The sequence below is a fragment of the Hirundo rustica genome, chromosome 13, assembly GCF_015227805.2.
Source record: "Hirundo rustica isolate bHirRus1 chromosome 13, bHirRus1.pri.v3, whole genome shotgun sequence".
In the NCBI taxonomy this organism is placed as follows: domain Eukaryota; kingdom Metazoa; phylum Chordata; class Aves; order Passeriformes; family Hirundinidae; genus Hirundo; species Hirundo rustica.
This window is the reverse complement of record NC_053462.1, coordinates 953,387-976,926: the sequence shown is the minus strand read 5'-3', so window position 1 is coordinate 976,926 and position 23,540 is coordinate 953,387. Positions and strand designations below refer to the sequence as shown.

The following is a 23,540-nucleotide window of genomic DNA, read 5'->3' as shown; positions in this document are numbered from 1 at the left end:
CTAGCTGTATTTCCAAAAGAAATATGGGGGCAGAAAGGAGATAACCATAAACTGTTATGACAGCATTGTATGTTAAAAACATCTTCTGAAGAACTTTGCTCCACTCCTGAAATACAGCGTTTCATTCACCTTCACAGCAAATTGCAGTCTCCAGTTTGTAGGCACCTGAAGGTATGAAAGTTGGGAAGTTATCCATCAGCTTGCACGTAATTTGACGCAGGATCCTGCTCTCTAAAGCAGACTGCTCTTGCAGGGTTGATCTGCCAGAGCCTGAGTGCTTGAGTCTGGCTTAGAGAATCTGGAGCCTGCTGGAAGCGGCCCCAGGAACTCGGTGTTGCTGCATGGGATGCAGAGCCTCCTCTGCTGGTATTTCTGTGGTATTTTGGTGGAGAAGAATGTTCTGTGCAGAGTCTGCACCTCAACTCTTGAGGGCAGGCCATCGTTCCAGAGGGTGGGACTTTCTCTGAGCACTTTGAACCAGGCACAGACCATACTCATGGGTATTGGTATGGTCTCACTGAAAGGATTTAAGAAATGTTTCACATACAGTCTTGGAGGGAGGTTCAAAACCAAGAGCAATCATAGAATGTGTTTAATTGTTTAAACAAGGAAGAAAATTCAGATCACGTTTCTCATTTAACATTGAAACAAGTTTGAAGTTACGTTTCATTCTTTTGTGCAAATGTCATTTGCATCCTGATTTCTTGAACTTTTAATCTAGTGAAGCAGCACTTTTCTCTGTTTAAAGACAAAGCAAAGCCCTGTGGAAAGGAGTCAAATGAAGACCTTCCATATATTGCCCTCCAGTCTCCCCCCAGCCAAATATGCTTTGCTAAAGGACACTACTGTACTTCAGATTGTTTGTGGGTTCTTGGAATGTTTGTACTCATCTTAAATTGGGAATTTGTCTGTTGCTTTGTGATGAGGATAAGCTATTTACAAGTAGGTGAGGAGATTACGTGGGCTATTATCTACATCTCTGTTTCCCCAAAATCCTGGCTGTATGGTGCAGCTCAGAATTTTAATCCTATGTCTACAAGATAAAGCTTTATTATCAGCAGATTTAACAATATGCCTGTTGTTTTGTACCACTGTCCAGCTCGCTAGTCAGAGCAGCAGGATGGGAAATGCTGTGAGCAAGACGTGACATTTATGAGACAAATGATACATTTGGTGTCGGGGCAATTTTACTCCCCTTCAAATACATCATTGGAAAAAGGAAAGAGAAAGCAGTGGGTTATAGTAAGTTTTTTTTTTTTGGTGTTAACATAAAAATTAATGTCCAGCTTATTATTTCTCAAAGCAGAGTTTTGTAGTTTTCCAGGATTTGTCCACTTCTCCACAAAACAAGAATTTGTAAAGGTTTCAGAGCCCTGTGATATTCTTCTTACACTTCTACAGAGAAGCAAATTGGAGCTGCACTACAAAACAATTTCATGCCATCAGATGAAGAGCAGGAGATGAGTCTCATCCCCTGGGTTGCCTTGCAATGTGCAGCTCATTTACCATGACATGTTGGTAACAAACTTGCTAACAAATGAGGCTTGTAGGGTTTGTTTAATTAACGTTTGGTAAATGCTTGGACTTCCTTGAGTGACGAGTATTTTAGAAGAGAACTTGACAGTAGTTTTGTAAGGGACAAAGTTGGACTTTAGATACAAGTTAAGATGGGATTGAAGTCAAGTTTAATGTATCTTCTATTTTCATACGGTTTCTTTCATCATTTATTTAAAGCAAGTATTATCAGGGTAAAGAAGCTCAAACCATAATTACATCCATAAAAGAAGAAATTAGTGTCCCCATAATATTTTGGATGGCATTGATACAAATGACATTTTTCAGTAAGAACTATTTTGAACTAAGGGCTGGTTTTATAGCTTGTTCTCTGTAACTTTTACTTGGGTTTAGGAGCATGCACTTCTTAGGCTGCAGTGGTGTTGTTTCTGCAGTTTTATTGTTGTTTAATCCATATTATTGCCTTGATGGTTCCCTACCCATTCTGCTCTCCAGCCATTCTGTGCACCATTTTTCAGTAGTATTTCACCTCCCACTTCTTTGCAACTCAGCAGGTAATTGCCAACACTGATCCCTTTCCCCATCAGAGTGCTGCATGATATTCAAACTGGTTAAAAATGAGTCATTTTCTACTGAATTAACACATCCTAAATTTGATAACGTTTAGTTTTGTATTACTGCACTGACAATTTGAGCTTTTAGGGTTATTCACTGGCAATCAAAGTACATTCATTTGTAACATCAGGAGTTGTAAGAATAGGGAAAAGCTTTACACTTGAAACAGGTGAATTGTTGTATGCTGATGAAGCCCTGGTTTTTGTAAAGCAAAAGTTGAGTTCTTGCCTCTGTGTCCTGGTGCATATCATGGATTAGTTCTGCATGGTTGCATACTCTTAATGCCTCAGTATTTTTAATAAAAGTTAAAGTTTGTCAACTTGTTTATATCAGGCAAACTGAGGAAATTAAGATGGGCTAACATTAAAAAAAAAATCATGCGCTGACATATAAACTGTTGAGATCTAGCTTGATTTAAATGAATCCTCCTCTCCTCCTTCATACTCATGTAAAATAAACACAACGTACAGATGCATATTTTTGTCTAGTTTAAAGACACATTTCTTTTTTGGCTTCAAGCTTGTGTACCATAAGGAGGTTTTTATAATTGGATTTACTCTGGAGGAAAGCCTTGTATCCGAGGGCAGCCTGGTGCTGGGGTAGAGTGAACGTGCTGGGGCTGAGCTGGAAAGCTGATTTGTGGGTGTGATACAAAGTTTACAGCAAGAGCCGTAATCAAGAACCACCTGCTTTGCACAGCCTCCTGCTTCAGGCCTCCAACCGGCTGTGGCATCTCTGAGATACCACCTTCGGAACTCAGAGCACTTCTTCTCTTCCAAAAGGGAAGAAAATGATGGGAAATGCATAGGGTTTCTCATCCCAGAGAGTTTAAGGGGTGGTTAAATAAAGTTGTGGCTCTGCCGTTGCAGCCCCTTGCTTGTCTCAGCAGCCTTGTGCAGAAATGATGACAGTTGACAGCTGTTGTTCTCTTAATAAGATTAAAGTAAAGAAATTAGTTGTGCTGTCTCTAATCTACCATTTAACACTGCCAACCACCTGGGGACACTTCTGTGCTGCCACTGCCGGTGCTGAGCTGCAGTCAGGCCGTGGAGCCGAGGAAAAGCCGAGCGCGTGCCGTGATCACAATGTGTTCAGACGAGCTGCTGGTAGCAAGCTTATGGTATCAATTAAATGAACCCTCTTTATTGTTGTGAAAAATTAATTTGACATCCATTTGCTTCCAGCACCTTTTCAAATGCATTATCAGAATCTCTGGAAATGCCAGCACTGTTTGTGACATGAGGTTCACTTGGGAAATACAAAAGCGTGATGCATTCTTACAGTGGAATTTGGTCTTTATATAAAGTGGGAAGTTTTTGTGTTTTCAAGTGTAAAATAAATGATCCTCTTGGGAACTGGGAATCCCATATATCAAAAAGCATTTATTGCAGTGAATTAGGTAAATCACCTCAGAACTCTGAAATGCTGTCAGAATTAACCTACAAGTCCATATTTGACACTTTGGATGAATTATAATGTTTATATTTAAATAGAATTGATCTTTAGAATAGCTGATAAAATGACAGAAGCTGATTTAAAGCATCTTCTCGACAGAAAATAGAGACTACCAATATGGTTTCTTTTCTCTCTCCCTCTAATCATGCCTACACAAGGGAATAATCTTCATGAAAGGTAGAAGGAGGTGCCTAAAGAAAATATTTTTCAGCATTGCTGAAGGAAGGGAACTAAATCCCTTTATATAGTCAGGAGAAGAAGAGAGAATTGTGTTGCAAGACAGATTTGTAAAAATGCTCATGAGGCATGCTGCTTCAATTATCTTGAGGTGTTACCCTTGTAGGGTAAAAATTAAGTGAAATAGATGAAAATTAACCTTTGGTCAATATGTAATCATTTAATATTGTTTTCACGTCATGTAAGCTGCAGATTGAAATTGATTTAAATAGGCAGTAGAGGAAAATTAATTACCAGTACAGTTAAATTAATATAACTGGTAATATGGTGATATTCAGAAAAGGAGAAGTATAAATGTTCATTCCCTTCTTTTCTAAATTCTCCAGCTGAAGAGAAGACTATCCAGCCATACAAATGAAAAGGTTTTACTCCACTTTTTCTGGCCTCTTGAGCATTTCCAGCTTTCCTTTGCTTGAGAAACACAGTGTATGCATGTGAGAGGTTTCCATTTCAGCTCTGGGGAGCCAGGCTAAGTGACCAGATGCCTCAGCAACGAGCAGTAAAGCCACAGTCCTTATTGTGTAAATAATTTTATTGCTTCAAAAGGCATTATAGGAGAAAGATAAAGCGTAAAACTCAGCTCCAGAAGTACATTGAATTAGTCTGCAGCTTGTTCTGTTAAATACCAGCTTTGATGATTTCGGTGCAGTAACTTGGTCTTTGTTGCAGTCCCGTTTTCTATGACCTTTCAACAGTGCTCATAATTTATTTTCTTCTTTGGAGCTTATTTGAACTTAGTCACATTTTTTCACATGTTGAGAAAAACTCAACAAAGTAAAAGTTCTTTTTATTTTGGTTTACTTTAGAGAAACAACTTGAATGTCTAACCATCTGTATTTATTATTGGATGTATTTATGATGCATTTGCGTTGTGTGTCTCTGTGTGTGAAGTAATAGTGATGGCTTTTATAGTAAGCAAAGCTCAAGAAACAAACTTTGTGTTTATTCTGAAACAAGGTTCTCTTTGGTATGATTAATCTTTGTGAGAATATTCTCTCAGACTGGTCTCAGCCTCACTGCAAGGTCTGTTTTGAGAAGAACACTTGAACTGGCACAGACGGAAATCCCTGCCCGTGGTGCAGAGAGCAGTTGTGCACGTGCTTGCATTTTGTGCTGTTCCCATTGCAAAGCTGTCCCCTGTCCCCCAGCCACAGGTGGGGCTCGCTGGAGCTGCTGGAGCTGCACATCAGCACTGCAGGCTCTGGGAGCAGCGGGTGACAGTGTGGCACCAGCGCCTCTGGCAGTGGCCTTTCCCCTGCTGGGCTTTGGTTCCTTGCTCATCCCTGCTCCTTGTGCTGAGCACAGGCTCTGCTGGCAGCTCCTCTCTAAAGCTGGCCTGGCAGTTGCTGTCAAATACTTCCCACAGGGCTGGAGGGTCCTGCCAGGGAGTTCGGTGTGTGCTAGAGCTGTGAGCCACGCACAAAGGAATATTACCTATCCTAGTGATGACATTGGCTGATACTCTCTAGCAGTTTTGGTCAGTTTTGAATACGGGAGAGTCCAGTATAGAGTATAGAGAGTGTGGCTTCTGATAAGTATGGCTTTGTTTTTTGAAGTTATTTAATTAATTTCATTTAAGGTGTTCATTCTGTTTGGATTCCCAAGTTGAAGAAAGTGAATGTGAATTCCTGCAGAGTTGCTTTTTGATATGCTGCCATTTATTTACTTTTAATTTACTGAAGAAAGTAAAATTCTAATTTTTCTTCCCTTCTGATTTTTTAGGTCACTATGTAGTACAGTAAATGTTTACAGCCTCACCTGCAGCAACTGCATAGAAAACTGCACCTATGTTCTCTTTAGTAATAAGATCACTTTTCTGATGGACCTGTTGATACACCAGTTTACGGTAAGTAAAATAACTTCTTTAATTTAGAAATTTTCACGTGCTTCACAAACATGTTAAAGTATTTAGAGCGTAAGAATGTCAGGAGGTAAATAAGAATAAAGGCCTGAAAGAATAAAATTCATTTGTTGTTTGCATTTGGTGGCTGTATCTACTATATCTACAGAAACTGATGTATTTGCTTCTACTAATAACTTCTGCCAAAGCACGTGCACCAGGAACTCTACGAGTGGATACTGTTCTATCTTTAGCATTTTCTGAGGTTGTTTTCTTTAATTCACCCTATAGGAATATTTAATGTATAGACTATAATAAGTTGTCTCTGTGTGTTTGATTCTTACTTGTTTCAGTGTCAGGAATTTAAGTCAGGTCAATACATTGCCAGACTCTGATTCGCTGAAGTGCTTAAATAGGACTCTTCAGCAACGAAAGTTTTAATTTTCCAATGTTTCATTTAATTTGAAATGTCATTAAATATTTTATTTGAAAACTCATTTTTAATTCATAGTGACCTGCTCATCATAAGATATTTAGTCCTGCTTTTCTGCTTATAAATTGTGTGTACGTATTTCCATGAGCCAAGCAGTTTGTTAATTGAAAAGTTATGTACATACTTTTAATAATTTAAGTGACGCTGTTGGAATCAACAAGCCGTGGGACCGTGGACGATCACTTTAAAAAGATAGTGCGAGTTCTTTGGCGCAGAGCGAGCCCAAAGACAGCCTCTGCTGTGAGCAGCTGCCCGCGGTGTCCCACCCACGCTGTGAGCAGCTGCCTGGGGTGTCCAACCTCTGCTGCGATCACTGCCCGGGGTGTCCAACCTCTGCTGCGATCACTGCCCGGGGTGTCCAACCTGCGCTGCGATCACTGCCCGCGGTGTCCAACCTGTGCTGCGATCACTGCCCGGGGTGTCCAACCTGCACTGCGATCACTGCCCGCGGTGTCCAACCTGCACTGCGATCACTGCCCGGGGTGTCCAACCTGCGCTGTGATCACTGCCCGCGGTGTCCAATCTCTGCTGCGATCACTGCCCGCGGTGTCCAACCTGCGCTGCGATCACTGCCCGCGGTGTCCAACCTCTGCTGTGATCACTGCCCGCGGTGTCCAACCTGCGCTGCGATCACTGCCCGCGGTGTCCAACCTGCGCTGTGATCACTGCCCGTGGTGTCCAACCTGCGCTGCGATCACTGCCCATGGTGTCCAACTCTGCTGTGATCACTGCCCGCGGTGTCCAACCTGCGCTGCGATCACTGCCCGTGGTGTCCAACCTGCGCTGCGATCACTGCCCGCGGTGTCCAACCTGCGCTGCGATCACTGCCCGCGGTGTCCAACCTCTGCTGTGATCACTGCCCGCGGTGTCCAACCTCTGCTGTGATCACTGCCCGCGGTGTCCAACCTCTGCTGCGATCACTGCCCGCGGTGTCCCACCCACGCTGTGAGCAGCTGCCTGGGGTGTCCAACCTGCACTGCGATCACTGCCCACGGTGTCCAACCTGCGCTGTGATCACTGCCCGTGGTGTCCAACCTGCGCTGTGATCACTGCCCGCGGTGTCCAACCTGCGCTGTGATCACTGCCCGCGGTGTCCAGCCTGCCCTGCGATCACTGCCCGCAGTGTCCAACCTGCGCTGCGATCACTGCCCACGGTGTCCAACCTCTGCTGTGATCACTGCCCGGGGTGTCCAACCTCTGCTGCGATCACTGCCCGCGGTGTCCAACCTGCGCTGTGATCACTGCCCGCGGTGTCCAACCTGCGCTGTGATCACTGCCCGCAGTGTCCAACCTGCGCTGCGATCACTGCCCACGGTGTCCAACCTCTGCTGTGATCACTGCCCGGGGTGTCCAACCTCTGCTGTGATCACTGCCCGCGGTGTCCAACCTGCGCTGCGATCACTGCCCGCGGTGTCCAACCTCTGCTGTGATCACTGCCCGGGGTGTCCAACCTGCACTGCGCTCACTGCCCGCGGTGTCCAATCTGCGCTGCGATCACTGCCCACGGTGTCCAACCTGCGCTGCGATCACTGCCCACGGTGTCCAACCTCTGCTGCGATCACTGCCCGCGGTGTCCAACCTGCGCTGCGATCACTGCCCACGGTGTCCAACCTCTGCTGCGATCACTGCCCGCGGTGTCCAACCTGCGTTGCGATCACTGCCCGCGGTGTCCAACCTGCGCTGCGATCACTGCCCGCGGTGTCCAACCTGCGCTGCGATCACTGCCCACGGTGTCCAACCTGCACTGCGCTCACTGCCCACAGTGTCCAACCTCTGCTGCGATCACTGCCCGCGGTGTCCAGCCTGCGCTGCGATCACTGCCCACGGTGTCCAACCTGCGTTGCGATCACTGCCCGCGGTGTCCAATCTCTGCTGCGATCACTGCCCGCGGTGTCCAACCTGCGCTGCGATCACTGCCCACGGTGTCCAACCTGCACTGCGCTCACTGCCCACAGTGTCCAACCTCTGCTGTGATCACTGCCCGCGGTGTCCAACCTCTGCTGCGATCACTGCCCGCGGTGTCCAATCTCTGCTGCGATCACTGCCCGCGGTGTCCAACCTGCGCTGTGATCACTGCCCACGGTGTCCAACCTGTGCTGTGATAACTGCCCGCGGTGTCCAACCTCTGCTGCGATCACTGCCCGTGGTGTCCAACCTCTGCTGCGATCACTGCCCGCGGTGTCCAACCTCTGCTGCGATCACTGCCCACGGTGTCCAACCTGCGCTGTGATCACTGCCCGTGGTGTCCAACCTCTGCTGCGATCACTGCCCGCGGTGTCCAACCTGCACTGCGATCACTGCCCGCGGTGTCCAACCTCTGCTGTGATCACTGCCCGCGGTGTCCAACCTCTGCTGCGATCACTGCCCACGGTGTCCAACCTGCGCTGCGATCACTGCCCACAGTGTCCAACCTCTGCTGCGATCACTGCCCGCGGTGTCAGCAGATCTCTCCAAGAGGATTGCACCTCTTAGGCGGCAGTGCTCAGTGAAAGCAACTTGATCCCCTTTTATGACCAGGTGACCTGCCTGATGGATGCAGGGAAGGCTGTGAATGTTGTCTATTTGGATTTCAGCAAGGCTTTTGACACTGGCTCCCACAGCACACTCCTAGATAAGCTGGCAGCTCATGGCTTGGACAAGAGCACTCTTCACTGGATTAGGAACTGGCTGGATGGCCGGGCACAGAGAGTGGTGGTGAATGGTGCTGCATCCAGCTGGCGGCCAGGCACCAGTGGTGTCCCTCAGGGGTCTGTGCTGGGGCCAGTTCTGTTCAATATTTTTATTGATGACATGGATGCAGGCATAGAGTCTTTCATTAGTAAATTTGCAGATGACACTAAGCTGGGAGCGTGTGTCGACCTGTTGGAAGGACAAAGGGTTTTGCAGAAAGACCTGGAACAGTTGGACAGATGGGCAGAGTCTAACAAGATGAAGTTTAATAAGTCCAAGTGCCGAGTCCTGCACTTTGGCCGCAATAACACCCTGCAGTGTTACAGGCTGGGGACCGTGTGGCTGGACAGTGCCCAGGAAGAAAGGGACCTGGGGGTACTGGTGACAGCAGCTGTACATGAGCCAGCAGTGTGCCAAGGTGGCCAAGAGGGCCAATGGCATCCTGGCCTGGATCAGGAATTGTGTGACCAGCAGGAGTAGGGAGGTCATTCTTCCCCTGTACTCAGCACTGGTGAGGCCACACCTATCCACAGGAAAGGAATTTTTCTCCTCCACTTCTTGCTGGGAATGTGCTGCCGTTTCATTTGGGTTCTTCAGAATGACAATATACATCCTATTGCAGTTTCTTCACCATTTGTGGTCCGTTTTTTAATCTGTGCTGCATCAAATAAGGCAGCTCCACGTTAGCACTGAGGGTGGCAATTGCTGTGAAATCCGAGGCACAGCTGTGCTGCTGGGCTCTTGTAGTCCAGTTTGAAGTTGTCTCCACGGGTTCAGCTCTGTGGCACTGACAGTTCCCTCAGTCCCTAATAACAAGCCAATGTAAATCATGAAAACAGGGCTGGAGTAGAGGAGGTAGTGACATGCTGAAGTGTTATGGGGTGGGGAATTTAAAATTGAAACCTTCAACTGCACCATCTCAAGCCCATTCCTGAGCCATTTCCATTTCTTTGGTTCACTAGTTACTACATAGAAAGTCTGACATCCAACTGAGATTTCTGAGATGTATTTTTCAGTGTTTTTGAGGCAAGCCCGATGACTAAACATGCAAAAAGCGCAAAATCGCTATTGGTAAAGGGAGAATGGTAGGGAATAATTGACCAAATGAAGAGAAATCGTATGCTCTAAAGGTCTGAAGTCTTTCAGGTTTACCAACTCTACGTTTAAAATTCTTGTCTTTTATGAAATAAAAATACGTATGGGTTGTCAGTGCTGGACCTCTACATTGCTAACTGGAAATTGTTTGGTGTTTTTTGTTAGCACAGAAGGAGAACGTGCTCTGATCTGCAGAGGTATTTTGGTGACATGAGTCAGAAGAGAGGAGCATTTTCAGCTATATTAAATGGGTGCCTAAGTGCTTTACTGGATTGGGGCCATATTGTGCAGCATCTTACAGGATTAAGCCCAAGATGCTGGGCAGAGCTGAGGAGCTTATGGCAGCTCTGCACAAGCATGGGAACCCCTCACAGGGGGAATTCTCTAAGGAATAGCTTATCACTTGTATGGAGACTGTACCAGAGCTGACAGTCAGGTCACCAGAGCGTTCCAATTCAAAAACCGACTTAAAGAAAGTAGGAGTCGTGATCAGGCCAGCAAAGTCAGCCATCAGAAAAGCTAAAATAGCATTGAGATGCTGGATTTGTCAGATACTGGGACAGTAGTTACGTATTTCCTGATTTTCCATTGTGATTTTAAAATGTTTTACACCGATTACTCAACAAATCAGTTGAAGTGTGTAATCACACCTGTAGATTTGTGTCCTATAAACTGTTAAACCTGTTAAACCTCAGGAATGTGGAATGTTGTTACATTTACCCATCCAAAGCCTGCGTTCAACACAGTTTTCTCTGAATATCATTAACTCCTAGTGTAATTAACACAAAGAAACCAGAGCTTGAAAGCTTTCATAATTACACTATTAAATCTTAAGATTTCCTACCCCCCTTTCTTGATATAATAATCAACAAGCAAGCACCCCAATTACTTTTGCTTCTGCAAGCACACCAATTAATTCTGAACATAAATCTCAACACACTTTCACAGTATCCCATTAATCACTTTTTCAGTAAAGGAGCTGATCTGTTGTCACTCGTTTGAGTTAGTATAAAAGGAAACTCTTCAAGGAATTAAGTTCAAATTTACCCATTTTCTGTCAAGCAGTATTTCCTTTTAGCTCTTGTTTGACATAACACTGTGTAAAAAACCACATTTGTTCTTACTTTATATTAATTAACACACACACGTTTTCCAAAAAAATTGAACAGGAAAAATAAACTCTGCAATAAATGACTCTAGTAAGTGCCAGATCTATTTATTTTACAAATTAGGAAGAGCAGTTTATTTTAAAGCACAAACTTTTATAGCTAAGGACTATATACTTAGAATACATATTTCTCCTATGTACACTGAACTGGAAGACAAAACCAGACATTTTCCACTCATAGTGCTGTTCATTACAGCAAACCAAAGGCTCTGCTGCAAGATATTATTAAATCTTTTAAGAAACGGCACATATGATTTTTTATCTAATGCGAAAAAAGCAGTAAGTAGCATTTGTTAGCAGTTTTTAAAGCTTAAGGTTCCAAGCAAAAGTCGCCACATTTAAGTTGATTTACACATTGCAAAGCTCAATCCATCTGTTTCAGTGAGCAATTGGTATCATTAGGCATGAATTATTATAGTCAACAAATGTTACTGGAGCAACGTAGTATTGTTGTTCCTATTGAACTTGAATAAGCAGCTAAAGACTTCTCACTTGCTGTCTTGGCTCAGCACCAGAAACAGACCATTACAATGAGTTTTAAGTACCAGCACAAGGCTCAGAGCTGATGAATAATAAAGAAATGTGCATGTTGTTCTTTGTCACCAAGTGTTACCAAATCCCTCCTGATACCTGTACAGGAGGAATGCTTTTCTCGGCCTCGCTTGCATACGCCGAGTGCCGATGATTTTAACCTGAAAGGAAGGTGACATTTCAATCAGTATTGATCCCTGGTTGTGTGTAAACCCCCAGGCCGTGGCAGAGCAGAGGCTCCACAGAGGGCTTTGGGGCTTGGCCCAGCAGCAGCAGCTGTGGGGATGTTCCAGGAGCCCTGACTGCTGCCAGTGTCTGCCTCGAGCGCTGCAGGACTTCACACCCCCCCCACTTACTGTTTGATTGTAATAGGGCAGGATTGCAGCTGGATAGGTTACCTTGGACTGCAGGAATGGAAAAATTAAATTAATTTTTTAAAAAACTATACTCTCCGTGAGGATTTCTGGATCTGTATCCTGCATATAGATTTGTCTTCAGATTTACGTGTTGTACAACTCAACTTCACCTTTTCAGGAGTGGGCTGGAGATAAATGATTTCGAGAAGTGAGATTCCTCTGAGGTCTGCTCAGAGAGCTGGGTGTTGTGCTTCTGACATGACTGACTAGTGGGTGACCTCTGATGCACAAGTGCAGTGGTCACTGGTGATGTTTTATGCACAAGAACACAATCATACTGATGACATACTCTGCTGCTCTCAGGCTTCCTTGGCTCCCAGACACTGCATTCTTTTGATTTGATTTATTCAGGTCCAGCTCGGATTATGTGCTTTACCTTCTCTTGTACCTGAAATGGTTTAATGTCCATCAGCACTCCTAGAATGTTACTTCATTGTTACTTCTGGTGTGGGCCTATGCAAATTTGTGAATGTTTCTCTACAAGCTTTGGTCAGTTTTACTGAATTCTGGTTGTTTGTGGTTTTTTTCTCTTCACTTAGGTTAGTGTTCCAGATGACCATAATGCTACTGCAGGCAGAAGTGTCAATAAGCAGGCATTTGAAGGTTTAACAACAGGACTTCTGAGGGTAGCTGCTGTGATTTTCAGATGTCTCATCTCCAGCTTCCCAGATGGAAACAACCACTCTACTGCGCTGAAGATTCTACAGGAAGTGAAGAGTAAATCCTCACAAGGGGAAGCTTTCAGCAGCAGAGTCCAAGACCTAATCAGGTTTAAAAAAAGATAATGAAACTTTTCTAAGTACTCTGTAGGAGAGAGAAAGCAAATTGCATTGATTTCAGAGAGGAACAAACTGCTTTAACCTTAATGCAGTGAGAGTAGTTTGTGTGGGGGAGTCAAGAAGACTATTGAAATACTGTATTCTCAATCAAAAATGTTTTTCAAAAAACTGCAGACAAAGAAATACAGAAACCCAAGATTCTTTTATTTTTGGACTTGTTTTTTGTGTCCTTTCCATTAATTTTCTCTCCTGGTTACCTAGGAGCCAGTTTCCATATATTTTTCTCTCAGTTCTCTACGCCAATTTTGTGTGCCCATTGCCTGTGGTCTGTCATGTCGTACATGCATTCATATAAGCTTGTCATAAAATATCCATTTCCTATTGTAAAAATCACCCAGTCATTCCTAGAATCTGAACTTACTATGTAGCTGCATTTTAATAGCTGAACCTAAATATAGTAGTACATGCATGATTAATAAGTATTTTAAATATAAAACTAATATATATCCAGCAGTATATTAGACTTGCTAAAAGTATATAGTTTCGCTGGTAAACTGTATAAATAGTTATCAATAAATTATAAATAGTTACCAGTGTTTCTTCAGCCCTCTGAAGAAATGAAATTCTTTGTACGCTGCTGAAAACATGTCACAGTGAGCCTTCAGACATTTCAAAGTCTGGTGTGATGCTGATGGAGACAAAGAGGACATCTGGAGGAGGAAAAGCAAAACAAGTAGTTGTCATAGATACCAGTGACCTCTAAAACTTCCATGTTCTCATGTAACTCTCCTTCTCCCCAAACAGGTTTTGATAGAGTGTGAAATTTCAGGATGTTGCATTCTGCCCATTTATGAATGGGAGGGTGGGAGGTCTGTGCTGAGCAGACATCTGACACTGCTCAGCCCAGGCAGACCCTCAAGATAAGGAGAGACATGAGAATCCAAGCAGGTCCCTCACCTGAGGCACTTTAGGGGATCTGGTTATAGATGGGGAATGAAAGGCATGATGACAAGGTAATGGTGCAATTAGGAAAAAAAGAGAGAGGGCATTTTAAGCCAGTCAAAAACAGACAAATTCTGTCATTAATGAGAATCTTTCACCTCCAGGTCATTGTATCGTATGTCATGGGGAGTTGATTAAGTGAGAGTTTTAGGAAGGTGGGGGAAGAAAGAGGAACACTGAAATGATTTTTTTTTTTCTATTTGGGACTGTTAGACCTGATGCATAAACACCAATTATCTATGTACTGTGTGGCTATTAAAAGGGTAGCCAGGCTATTTCAGCTGTGCTCCTGTGGGTACAAAGAGATGGAGGCAGTAGATTAGAGAGCTTTGACATTCCACTTGTCTGTGTGCTCAATTCCTGGAGGAAAGGAGTGCTCCATGCATCTTCCCATTGTCTCCGGATGCCAGTGAAGAATAGTCCCAGCAGACTGAAGGCTCTCATCCATTTCCTCTCTCCAGAAGAGCAGCTGCTTTGTGCCTAGGTGTGGGTGGGAAGGAGGGGGACAGTGGGCACAGTTTGCAGGTGTCATGCTGCAGAGATGCTGCTGGGGGAGAGAACGTTGATGAGAAAGGCTGTGCCTTTTTGTGAGCCACCATCTATCAGTATTAGCTCTATTTTATTTCGTTCTTCCTCTCCTCTCCTATTTCTCAGAGCTGTTTCCAGCACTCAGCATTTCTCTGTGACTGTGATGTATCTAACACCCAGCTATGTTCCTGGAATTATTCCACTAATGCAGGAGAACTTGTTTATCACTTGTGTGATCAGGTGGATTGCTTAGATCAAAATCTGCAACAAACTTAATGCTAGTAACCTTTCATGCTGCTAAATAGCACAGACCAATTTACCTGCACAATGAGTATGCAATTAATAATCTTTGTGCATCTTTAAGTGTTTTTAACTGCTGTACTTCAGCAGCTTTACAAATCTTCCATGCTGCAGTTCAACTTCTTGCTTTATATCCAGTGTATTTTAATTCTTAATTCCTTCACTCCTTCCGAAAGCTTTGTGTCAGTAGGGTGGACATTGGCAGAGGGTCTCTCTTCTAACCCTGAGGAGAAATATGTCTTTGAGCAACAGCAGTGTCTGAAAACAATGAGGTTTTCTTTCCTAATGTCAAAAGCCCTGTTCTTTCAAAATCGGACTGTAGGACATGTTGTGAGGGAATGGTTATTTTTAATAAACAGTCGTGCTTTTGTGAGCAACATTATCTAATCAAGAGTCTTTATTTACTAGAATCAGTATTATTTAATGATGTTCCCTAGTTAGGGTGGTGTAGTCATGGTGTAAACTTAAAGCCAATGGTGTTCCCTTCTCGAGGAGCCTCTGTTCCAGGAGCCACCTCTGCCAAGCGCACTTGAGGAGCAGCAGGTGGGACAGTGACCTCAGGAGCAGGAGGGTTGGTGTAGACATTCAGGATAGGAACAGTGAATCGTTTCTTGGTGACTGAAGGAAATGGCTTCCCCCTGTATTTTGTGAGGTGGAGGCACAGCATAAAACAGCAGTTCTGATTTTGACAAGAGGTTTCTCCCGCTTTGTAAGAGTGAGGGAAAATACAAAGAAAATTAGAGGGGAAAGAGAGGGAGGTGATTACAGTGGGACCTTGGTGTCCACAAAGAGCTGATCTCACCTAAGTCAGCAGAATATGGTGATTGAGATGGGCTGAAGTCTGAGAAGCTGGATGGCTGTGGGAGAAAAGGAAGGTAAGTGAAGTAAGTGAGGTGATAGTAGCAAAGTGACTGGAAAAACTGGACCTGTGCACGGTTTAAGTGGAGTTGATAATAGTCAAAGTATGAGAGAACCTGCTGTGGGCAGAGAGGTATAAGGGTGCAGAGCAGATTTTTTTGACATATGTTTCCAAGCTATTAGAAATTCAAAGAAGGAACTTTGGCAGTTGTGATCTGAGGATCAGCAATGATGATCTGGTCAACCCTAATAAAAAAGAAAGGAGTTTTCAGTTTAAAAAAAAAAGTCACTAGGTGTTTTTTTTGTATCTTGAATTTAAGTCCTGAAGAGGTTTTCTGATCCTGATCCTTCTGTACTGATGATAGAAGGTTGTTAATATTCTCTTGGTCCCCGGGACGTTGCATATGTATTTATAAGAGGGGAACAAATTGGGCAGTGGTTTCTCTGATGTATGTGCTGCTGTAAAACGTTATCTGGGTAACATCATTGTCTTCTTGAATTAGTGTGTTCTACAGAGTTTACCTCTTCATGCTAAAAAGAAATTGTGCTGTTGCAGAGCTATCAAGATTATTATAAATCATCTAACTATGGCAAAATTCCATTGTCCTTCTTGCAGTATGCTAAAATAAACATTTACACTCATCTTTCTTGCACAGTGTAATACAAATTATCCTACAACTGACAGATCTCGTAACAAAAACTACTGCTAGTCACAGCGAGCCAGATCTGAAGTTATTGTAATTGGAATTGTTTTATTGAACCCTTTCAGAAAGAGTATTTAAGTAATCACAACCTGCTTTTTGCGTGGTTTGATAGCAGAGAAGCAAAAATTACTTCTTTTGCAGCAGTTCTGGTGACTGTTGTGGAACTATTTTTTGTAATACGCTTTTTCCTCTGTTCGTAGTTACGTGGTGAACACAGGATTGGTGGACAAGCTGTGTTGCTGTTTCCTGTCTGTCCAAGGCCCTGTTGATGAGAACCCCCAAACAGCAAGTTTCCTGCAGAACGCCACGGCCCTGTTGCATGGGATTTGCCAGCTGTGTTTCGCTGTCAGTGGAAGGTGAGTGCACTGGCTCTGTGAGCTCCAAACATGCTGGTCAGGAGTGGCCTTCTGCTGAGGCTGCCAGCAGAACTGCCCACTGTGGGATGCACAGGGACAGAACCAGTGCTGGAGATCTCCTCTGCTCACCCTCTCACCAGGAAACTGTAATGAGTTACCTGCACCGAGCTTGGTTCTTGTAAGTCATTTATCAGAACTGCAAGCTACCTCCTTTACTCATCATTCCACACAGGCTTTTAGCACTGATCATTTTAAGTGTCCAGTCTCAAGGACTTCAGGAGGTATTTTATTATCAGCTAGAATCAACTCTTAATTGATTTGTCTCTATGATTTGTCTCTAGAGAAGCCTCATTCAGCTCTTGTTCTTTAAAATACCACTGACAGTAAGGGAATTCTATTTTCCATAAAGCAAGCTATCACTGGATTTGTCAGGGAATTTTCTAATGCAAAATGCTTGTTGTAGTAACCTAACCAAGGCTGTGGGAAGTGTGAATAAGGGATGTGCCTGCCAACAAACCTGGGCTTCTGTGGTCTGCAGTGTAGAACAGCCTGACACTCATGTGAGAGTGAAAATTTCAGAGCTCTGGGCTGCACTAGAACCTCCCACACCGTTACTGTTACACACTTCAGGAAAAATCGAGGCTGGCAGAACTTGACAATGCATTCCTGAAGGGTAAAATGATGCTAGGGTTGAAAAACTAGAGCTAATAGAACATAGGATAAGAAACAAAGCTGTAGGTAAGAGCTATTGCTGGTAGCCAAGGACACAGACACATGGAAAAAGAACTGCAAGAAATACGAGCCCAAAGAGACCATCCCAACTTACTGAAATTTCCCTTTCTGAAAGCTGCCAGCTTGACATTTTAAATTCCAGCAGAGCGCTGCCAGAAGTCAAATACTCACTAAATAAAATAATAAAAAATCACCCTTCTGTTAGTGGAATAATAGTTCTAGCTCAGAGTAATACAATATTTGCAACTTCTGTAGCAGGCACACGCTTCACCAAAATATTAGAGATCTTTGCACTGCACGAGTACATCCATCAAGAACATCTATTCTTCGTAGCAGCAGAATGATTTTGGGGAGATGAGTGTTTTTCTTCACAGTTACACCAGGAAGTGTCTGATCCTACCACCTCCATAAGCAGCAGCTCTCTGGATTTTATCCAAAGGTGCTGGTTGTTCGTGTATGCCAGGTTAGATTGTTCATTTGAGCGTGAAAAGAAATGAGAGGAGTGGACTTTGAGATTTCAGAACTGTTGTCTTTCAGATCCAAAGCTTTGATGTAAGTGATTAGGAGGGTGGTTTAAATCTCATGTCTTTCATCACCTGAGCCCACTGTCATTTAAGCAGTGAATGCAGTGTAATTCTGTCGTGTTACAGAAGTCCTCGGTGTTGGAGGTGATTTAAATGAAAACAGGTACTGCCAAACACAGATTAAGGTGTCGGAATCAGAGCTCCAATTTATTGAATTCTTAAATGTGTCACACTACAGTAATACATGATGTGTGATACCCGATCTGCAGCACAAAAGGCAGCCCCTCTGTGAGAAATACAGATGTCTGTGATTGCTGCTGAATGGTGGTGGAGGCACTGCAGCCTTTCCAGTCAGCATTTCTCATTCTCCAGCTCGGCTGATACAGCCTTGAGCACCAAAGCAGCCTGCCTGTTGCAGCCCTCTGTGCATCCCAGTCACCAGCCACTCTGATCAGCCAAGGCCTGAGGTTGTGGCTGACATTTGAGAGGCCCAGGACATATTTCAAGCGCTCTGACACTGGAGCAAGGAAAGAAGTTTTGCCAAATTAATGGCAAGCTTTCGCCATTGTTGCAAGAGAGATTTTGAAATGTTCTTTTCGTATATTCTCCTATATAAGATGGTTCCAGGTTGGAAACTTCTTTATGCTCCTCAGTGGTATTCGAGGGGATGGGGATATAACATTAATCTGGTTTTTTTTAGTAGAACTTTTTAGGCTGCTGTCTGTCATATAGAAAGCTGTCATTCCATACTGAATTCCTGAGAGTACTTTGATAGAGTGCTGTCTGGTCTGTGTGCAGGTCTCCCACGCAGCGCTGAGTGGCACACTGGGGAGCTGACACAGGACAGTAAATACTGGGTGGGGTACCAGGGCCACTCAAACCAGCCCAGCACAGCAGGGAAGTCCTGGGTGAGCTGGGGGATTTCTCCTGTGCCTTTAGATCTCACCAGGTTGTTGGGAACTGTACTGCAACTGTGATCTGTCTGTCTCCAGAGGGCCAGAAGTTCTTGTCTAAAACTCAGGTTTGAAACAATTAAAAGATCCTGTCCTGTGGGTACAAAGTATGCTGGGCCATTTCTGGAGCTCTGAGGTAGGAGGAGCTGTCAATCTAGACTTTCCTGCCTTCCTCAGAAGTACATCTCATAAAACTCCAAATTCAGCAGAATATTTCTAAACCAAGCTCAGAATTGATACCCAGTGTGTATTTGGACAGTTATTTCATGGAAATAATTCGGTAGGCACTGAAGAGATCTCAGTCGAGCCCCTCTCTGCATGTACCTCTACGTCAGGCAAGGTGTCACAACAGTAATGATTATTACAGAATAGCCTCAAATTATCATATATATATACTTATAAATCAACATTATCTATTAAATGAGGCATATATATGGTTGATACAATATAGATGGTAACATTTTAAGACATGAATGAAGAAAATACTTCTTTTATTACTGTGGTTGACTTGTAAAAAAAAAAAAAAAAAAGTCCAAAATCTTGGCGTTAGATACTGTAAAGAAAAGTCTTACTAATGTAGAAACATAAATTGGAGGATTTTCAATTTTAAAATCATAAAATGTAATTGAAATAAGGAAATCCCTTCTGAGCATATGTTGTAAACATACCCTATTATAAGAGGAATTTTCTTTCCATTAATGATCCAGGTCTTTAAAAGAGATTTAACTTTGCTATTGATCCAACTTTTCAAATTATCATTTTTGATACTGGCTAATAAATGCTTGATTGATTCTTTTAATTGAAAATTTGCTGTGGATGGAATAGCACATTTTCCAAACACTGTGGAGTACATATAAAAGATCAATTGTAGAAAAGCTTAACTTGTTTCCCTGTTTCAAGCTTGTTTTGATACTGTCTGTCCTCTTGTCTTACACAGTGAGAATCATTGAGGCTGATTTGAGACCTCCAAGTCCCATTTTTCTGATGCTGTATTGCATCTATAGCTAACAGTGGAGGTGAGAGCTTCTTCCTCCCTGATGAGTTTAAAAAAAAGGGCTATGAGGGCTGAAAACAGGGCATTGTCCCTTTTTGTTTGTGGGGAGAAATCAGAAAATATAGCATGTCTGAATATTGAGCTCTCTCTGCTGAGCAGATAAACGTGACATTTGATACTTAGGCTTCAAAAATTGTGGCCTTGGTAATGCTTAACTGGTTTTTGCTCACCGTTAGGAGTAACAGTACCCAGAATTGAAAACAGAGACATTTTTAGTAATGAAATAAAGAAAAATACTAAATATGCTTTATATGGGATAACAGGGGGCTGTGTGGGCATACAGATCTCTTGAAATCTGTGTGGAATTGCAGATGTCCAGTAGCACTGTTGAAGGTGACAGCCCTGTTTTCCAGAGTGTGAATGTGAGAGATACAAGGCCTATTTTGGGCCCTCAGGTCCTGACTACACATCTGGAATGTGCTTGGCTTGTACCCACAGAGCAGAAAACAATGAGCAGGCTTGGAATGCAAGGAGCATTAACAGAGGCCTGGCCGTGCTGCCTCCTCAGCCTTCCCTAAAAGCAGGAGGGAGACTAAGGCAGAATCTCCATGGCAGGTCCTTCATCAGCATAGCAAAGGTTTTGCTTTTGTTCCTCTCTTCTGCCTTCTGCTTCTCACTTCTAGTGCCCACTGCTCATCCATCCTAGATCCCCTTTTGCCCTGTTTCTCTGGACCTCAGGGCTGTCCTAGAGGTTTGGCTGTTGCTCTCTGGAGGGCTGGAGTTGATGCCTTGTTTCGCTTCTGTCCGTGAGTAGGAGTGAATAAACTCCCACCAGTGCAGAGTTAATGAAAAGAGCAGGGGGAAACCGAGAGCAGTACTGCAGCATGAGAGTCAGTCACCGAGGCAGAATGTTCTCCCCAGGAGCAGCAGAGAGCAGTAGCACAGATGCAAGGAGGATACTGCAAGGGGAATATTGCAAATAATAGTCCCTCAAATGATGTATGTCCGTGGGAACACGAGCTGTTTAAAATTTTTGCTGTTCTCGCGATTTAAGAAGTGCCTCCAAGCTTTCTTGTCAGCCCAGGAAAATAGAGTGTCAGAGCAGTGCAGTAATTGAATTGTTGCTGTTAAAGTTATCTCAGAGCAGTGGAGGGGTATATAAATGTATATAAATGTATATAAAGGGGTATATAAATGTATCTAAAAGCTGCTGGAGCTGTGGGTTACAGGCTGCAGGGGCAGCAAGCTGCAGACGCAGGTCTGATCCCGGGAAGCGGTGCCTGTCACGTCACACATCCTCACGGGCTGGGCTGGGCTGGGCTGGGCTCCGTTTTATTACAGTAATTAAGATAATGTCTGTTTTGGCTGCTGCATGCTGAGTCAGATGCAAGTCTGTCTGAACCCTGGCTTTGCTTCTCACCGCTTCCAAGGGACAGCAGCTCCTGCAGTTGCTGTGAAACTAACTCCAGCTTGCGTCAGAAATTACCGGCAGGTTTCACTTCATCACTCCCGTGCAGCAATCCCTGCTTGACAGTGAGAATTGTAGCAAGGTCTGACAGGTGCTAAATATTTCTTCGTTCTTCTTTTATCATTATTTTGCCTCTCTATTTTGACATCTCTTTCTAAAGAAGAACTGAAGATACTTTTTAAATCCTAATAATAAAAAACCCCAACAGATTATATTCTAAGCCTCTTGGAAATTCATGTTTCCATTTCACTCCATGTTTTTAATCGGGAGTATATATTTCAAATATACAAATGTTATAATGTATACCCTTAGAGAGGCTTGTCTGCTTGTTAGCTCAGCCAGATTTTAAAACAATATATTTTCAGATATAAACAGTTGCTCATATTGAAGCTTGGAGAAATTGTAGTTTTATACTTGTTCTGCAGAGTATGCTGTTTGTTATCAAGCTGTATTGAATTCCTGTTTTTAATAAATAGTGGTGTATTTTATGTAATGAAGTACCACTGTTTAGTATTTTTCTTTCCTGTGATGGGTATATCCATGTTTTTTAATTCTTAAACCCTTTTTGTAAGTCAGATTCCTGAGACCAAGCTGAAAATCACAGTGGCAGCCCTTAATAAAAATTCTGTGCATTTCATTTAAACCTTTTTTTTATTTTTAAGATCCCGCAGGTTGTTTGACCGTAATATAAATATTTGTCTATTTTTCTGTGTTTATATTTAACACATAATTATTGTGACTGCTAAAGTTTGAAAGTCTGTTTGTTTTCCCAGCTATATCAGCCAATGTCAAAAATCCAGTGGGTCTTGCTTCCCTTCAGGGATTCATTGAAGGGCTTTTGTCCATAGTGACTATTTTACTTTTGCAGCTGTTACAGACTCAAAGTTTCTTTAAATAGGGAAATTAAGAGGAATTGCAGCTATAGGAATCTCATCTCTTAACTTCAGTTATATAAAATCTGATTTTCTGGTGTGACATTGTCATCTTATGTTATGAAGGTTTTTAGGGGGGTTTGCTTCAGTCAGTCCTAACAGCAGTGAATTTTCATTGGGCTTAGGTTTTGAGGTGAACTAAAAATCTGCTAAATGTATGAAACCCACTGTTGTGCAGACTTGACAAAAATCACTCAGAGCAGGAGAGGAAGAGCTTCGTGCTTTGTTTTCCATCATTTCACGTAGATTTTTTTTCCTCTTTTAAAGCTCACAGCAAGTACAAATAACTTCTTTTACCTTTTCAGTGTGCACATTTAGGCTTAAAGTGATGTAACCAACAGTTCAACTCAGGAGCCAGTGGTCTGTTCACATACACAGAAACTGTACTACAGGCAACGTCCAAAATATTTTTTTCTGGTGATTCCTTCAATCCATCAAATCTAGAAGACAGATTTTTAATTTCTCTTTAACAGTTTTGTTCTATAGTACAACTTCAAATTTTTTCATCTTTTCTGTGAAAAAAACTAATGCTTGCATTTAGAGTTATTTTATAATTGACTTTTGTATGTATATTTTGATTCATTCTCTGCTCGAGAGCAGCACAAAATGGTAAAAGGATTTCATCCAGCAGTGTAAGCTTTCTCATATGGAATTGTTTAAAAATAATGATGGAGTGAGAGTTGAAAGCAAGCTAACTTTAACCTTTGGTAAAATTGGTCAATCTTCTGATTGCACAGAGTCAGAAAAAATTCTGTGAGGTATCATATGCAGTAATTAATTTGGGGTTATCATTTCACTGTGAGTGTACTTTTCTGTTTTGTACAGCTGAAAAAGCTAAGAGTGAAATTAGGAAATACTGCTTGGCAGGAGGAACCGTGCTCTCATGTGATCCTGTGGCAATAAATGTTCTAGTTAGTCGAGTGTAACTAAGTGATGGTTAGCACATTTTGGCTTCTGCATGCTGCAGAACAAATCCTTGGACATCAGAAGGCATTTTGAAGCGAGGAATACCAGGGAGGCCAGACACACAAAGCAGAGCTGTGCACAGGGTGGTCCCAGAGCTGCCAGCTCTCGCTGCTCCTGCGGCCGTGCGCGTCTGCGCCTCCCTCCCTGCCAGGCTGTGCCAGCAGCACCCGGAGCCGTGCAGCAGGGCTCTGCCAGGGGCACGGCTGGCACGGCCAGGTGATGGCTCGGGAAGTGCCTCTGCTGATTCTGTTCACACACACGCACTTAGAGACCACAGAGCTTGGCACGAGGATTCCATTGAAGATTTGGGACGTGGACTCCAGACAGGGAAAGCAAAGCCCTGCCATAAATTGTTGTGCAGCGTGTAGCCCCACCCAGACACACTTAGAACGCTCGTATTTTTTCCACT

At 43.3% G+C, this 23,540-nt stretch overlaps 1 protein-coding gene across 4 annotated transcripts in view; it reads left to right on the top strand.

Moving 5' to 3' along the window:
• SCAPER (S-phase cyclin A associated protein in the ER) overlaps nt 1–23,540 on the top strand; it is a 138,915-nt gene that overhangs the window by 89,561 nt on the left and 25,814 nt on the right. For all 4 annotated transcript variants that reach the window (XM_040077406.1, XM_040077407.2, XM_040077408.2 and 1 more), the window contains 3 exons: nt 5,545–5,668; nt 12,575–12,804; nt 16,407–16,562. In XM_040077406.1, coding sequence (XP_039933340.1) covers nt 5,545–5,668; nt 12,575–12,804; nt 16,407–16,562 — 510 coding nt within the window. The remainder of the gene's footprint in view (nt 1–5,544; nt 5,669–12,574; nt 12,805–16,406; nt 16,563–23,540) is intronic.